The sequence below is a fragment of the Bison bison genome, unplaced genomic scaffold (assembly GCF_000754665.1).
Source record: "Bison bison bison isolate TAMUID 2011002044 unplaced genomic scaffold, Bison_UMD1.0 scf7180017854985, whole genome shotgun sequence".
Classification (NCBI taxonomy): Eukaryota; Metazoa; Chordata; class Mammalia; order Artiodactyla; family Bovidae; genus Bison; species Bison bison.
Window position 1 is genome coordinate 4,337 of NW_011485558.1, and position 2,955 is coordinate 7,291.

At 36.0% G+C, this 2,955-nt stretch overlaps 1 protein-coding gene across 1 annotated transcript in view; it reads left to right on the forward strand.

Annotated features, from left to right (window-relative positions):
* Nucleotides 1-280: 280 nt before the first annotated feature.
* ZNF711 (zinc finger protein 711) overlaps nt 281-2,955 on the forward strand; it is a gene marked incomplete at its 3' end in the record, with an annotated part of 10,466 nt that continues 7,791 nt past the window's right edge. The window contains exons 1-2 of the mRNA XM_010857803.1: nt 281-550; nt 1,417-1,554. Coding sequence (XP_010856105.1) covers nt 424-550; nt 1,417-1,554 — 265 coding nt within the window. The remainder of the gene's footprint in view (nt 551-1,416; nt 1,555-2,955) is intronic.

A 2,955-nucleotide genomic window follows, 5' to 3' on the forward strand; every position in this document is an offset into this window, starting at 1 on the left:
TCAGCTTATTTTATGAGTACTATATATTTTATGTTCTAATTTTTGGTATTAATTTTGCTGTTAGGATTTAGCTTAAAATGTTGAACATGATGGAAGATTATTTAATTTTTTCACAAATCATTTTAATTAAAGCTGAAATACAAGAGTATTACATATATATAAATTGAAATCTGTGACTAGATTTTTATATGATTATGATCATGTAGTGTATCTGTCTTGAATTCTTTTTTCATAAACTATACCACTTTTAATGGTTGCATAATAGGTTATTAATTGAATACAGTGGGTAAGTTGTTAACACATTATTTCACATTGCACTAATATTAATGCTTAACACCCACTAAATGTCACTGGTACTTTTTGGCTGAAATAGTTTCCTCTTTATATTTTACAGTAGATGATGTTGGGGAAAAATTAGAGCATATGGGGAACACACCATTAAAAATCAGCAGTGATGGTTCACAAGAAGATGTTAAAGAAGATGGATTTGGTTCAGAAGTAATAAAAGTGTATATATTTAAGGCCGAGGCTGAAGATGATGTTGAAATAGGTATAAATACTAAATTTATTGCTATAATGGTTAGGAATTAGAACTTTTCTTTTCTGGAAACTATTCTAATACTGCCTTCAACGTGCAACTTTTTAATAGGTTTCTTTGGGGGTGGAATATTTTAAAATTATATATATATATATGTAATATATATATATATAATTGTCTATAAATATGGTACAGAACAAATCATTCTTAGATTCTTTCAAACATGTAGAAGATTCCAGTTGAGATTTCAAAACATGAGTGGAGGGAGTTTGGTTTAGAATAGGAAATTGTGAGTATTTAAGAGTAGTCTAGAGGCAGGCTGCTTGGATTTTAATCCTAGTTCTACCATTTAAGTGACCTTTGGTGAATTACTTAACCTCCTTCTATGTCAGTTTCCCCATCCATAAAATGGTCATAATGGTAGTAACTACCTTATAATAATACTATTGCGAGGATTAAATGGATAAATACATGTGAAAGACAAAGTGCTTTGCACATATGTTGTTGTTTCTTAGTAATGACTGATAATTTAAAGTGAAATTTATATAATAATTTTCTTGACAGTTAGAATATATAGGGGGGAGTATTTTTCTAAAGGAAAATAATATATCTTCCTTATTATAATATAAAGTGTGCTCAGTCATGTCTGACTCTTTGTGACCCCAGGGACTATAGCCCACCAGGCTCCTCTGTCCGTGGGATTTTCTAGGCAAGAATACTTGAGTAGGTTGCCATTGCCTTCTCTAGGGGATCTTCCAAATCCAGGGATCGAACCTGGGTCTCCTACATTGGCAGGCAGATTCTTTACCACTAGAGCCACCTGGGAGGAAATTATTCCATGATGCTTACTGATTTTGATACATGTTTTAACTTTTAAGGTGGAACAGAAATTGTCACAGAGAGTGAGTACACCAATGGACATTCTGTAGCTGGAGTGCTTGACCAGAGCCGAATGCAGCGGGAGAAGATGGTTTACATGGCAGTTAAAGATTCTTCTCAAGAAGAAGATGATATCAGTAAGAAAAAAATGGCACTGTAGTGACTCATCCATAGACATCATGCATTCTTTTCTAAAAAAACCAATCTCAGATTTAAGCACTACATAGTAGCAAATATCAATAAAATAAGTCTGACCCTTTGCTATAATTAAGAGGGAAGGGTCCTTTTGACTATTCACGCATATGTGTATTGTTCAAGTGAGCAAACATATTGTGTCTCAGATACTTGGGATACAGAGATCAGCAACATATGGTTCCTGACTTTACTAGAGCTCACAAATACGTAGGTAATTACTGAGAATCTACTTTGTGTGTATTGCATATGTTGCATATATTATCTCATTTAATTCTTATAACTTATTTCTGAGGTAGGTGGTATTATCCCTGTTTAATGGAACCAGAAGATGCTCAAGGAAGTTAAGCAATTGCCTACAGTCAACTAATATTAAATGAGGAACGTAGGATTTAAATTCATGTCTGCCTAACTCTGCTGCCAGTGTTCTTTGCACATGGCAGTGAGCACTGCTGACCGCTTTCTGAGTTTAGCAGTGGAAGGGCTAACTGGTTGTTTCCTTCTGCTATTGAGGCATTGGCTGAGTAAGTAGTCTTCCAAGTCAAGCCACCAGGATTTTTACTTATTATGCTGTTGATTATCTCCAAGTAGTTGCTGCTTAAGGTTTCTTGGAGCTGAGTACCACACAGGGTGAAAAAAGCTCCTGACATTCCCTTTCCTACCATAGTCCACATTTCCTTATAAAGACATTTTACTTTCTTCCTACTTTCTCCTCACCTCAGTATAGGAATGCAGCCCTTTCCTAAGGCTTTTTCTGTCTTCTTGCCATGCTGAAACAAAAACTACTTGGTAGGCTGCAGTCCATGGGGTCGCTAAGAGTCGGACACAACTGAGCAACTTCACTTTCACTTTCCACTTTGATGCATTGGAGAAGGAAATGGCAACCCACTCCATTGTTCTTGCCTGGAGAATCCCATAGACGGAGAAGCCTGGTAGGCTGCAGTCCATGGGGTCTCACAGAGTTGGACAAAACTGAAGCAACTCAGTAGTAGTAGTAGTAGTAGTAGTAGTAGTAGAGCAAAAGCCTCCCCTTGAGTGCATTACCTTGACAATACTTAGCTTTACCTATACTGCACTATGATTCCCACTCCTCAAATTTCCTTCTCTAGAATTCATAGGGAACTGAATTCCAATCCCAAACACGAATAATATACCACAGCTGAAAATGTCAAAAAACAAATGAGTCTAGAGGACTTTATTAGAAAAAGAATTTCTACTTGATCTCTAAATTCTTTACTTCTTTTTTACTCATTGGTCAGTAAGAAGGGGCACACTGGAAGATGGGAGACTGAAGCTTAAGTTAGCTGATGCCAGAATTCCATGGGGATGTGCAAAATTTAGACTAG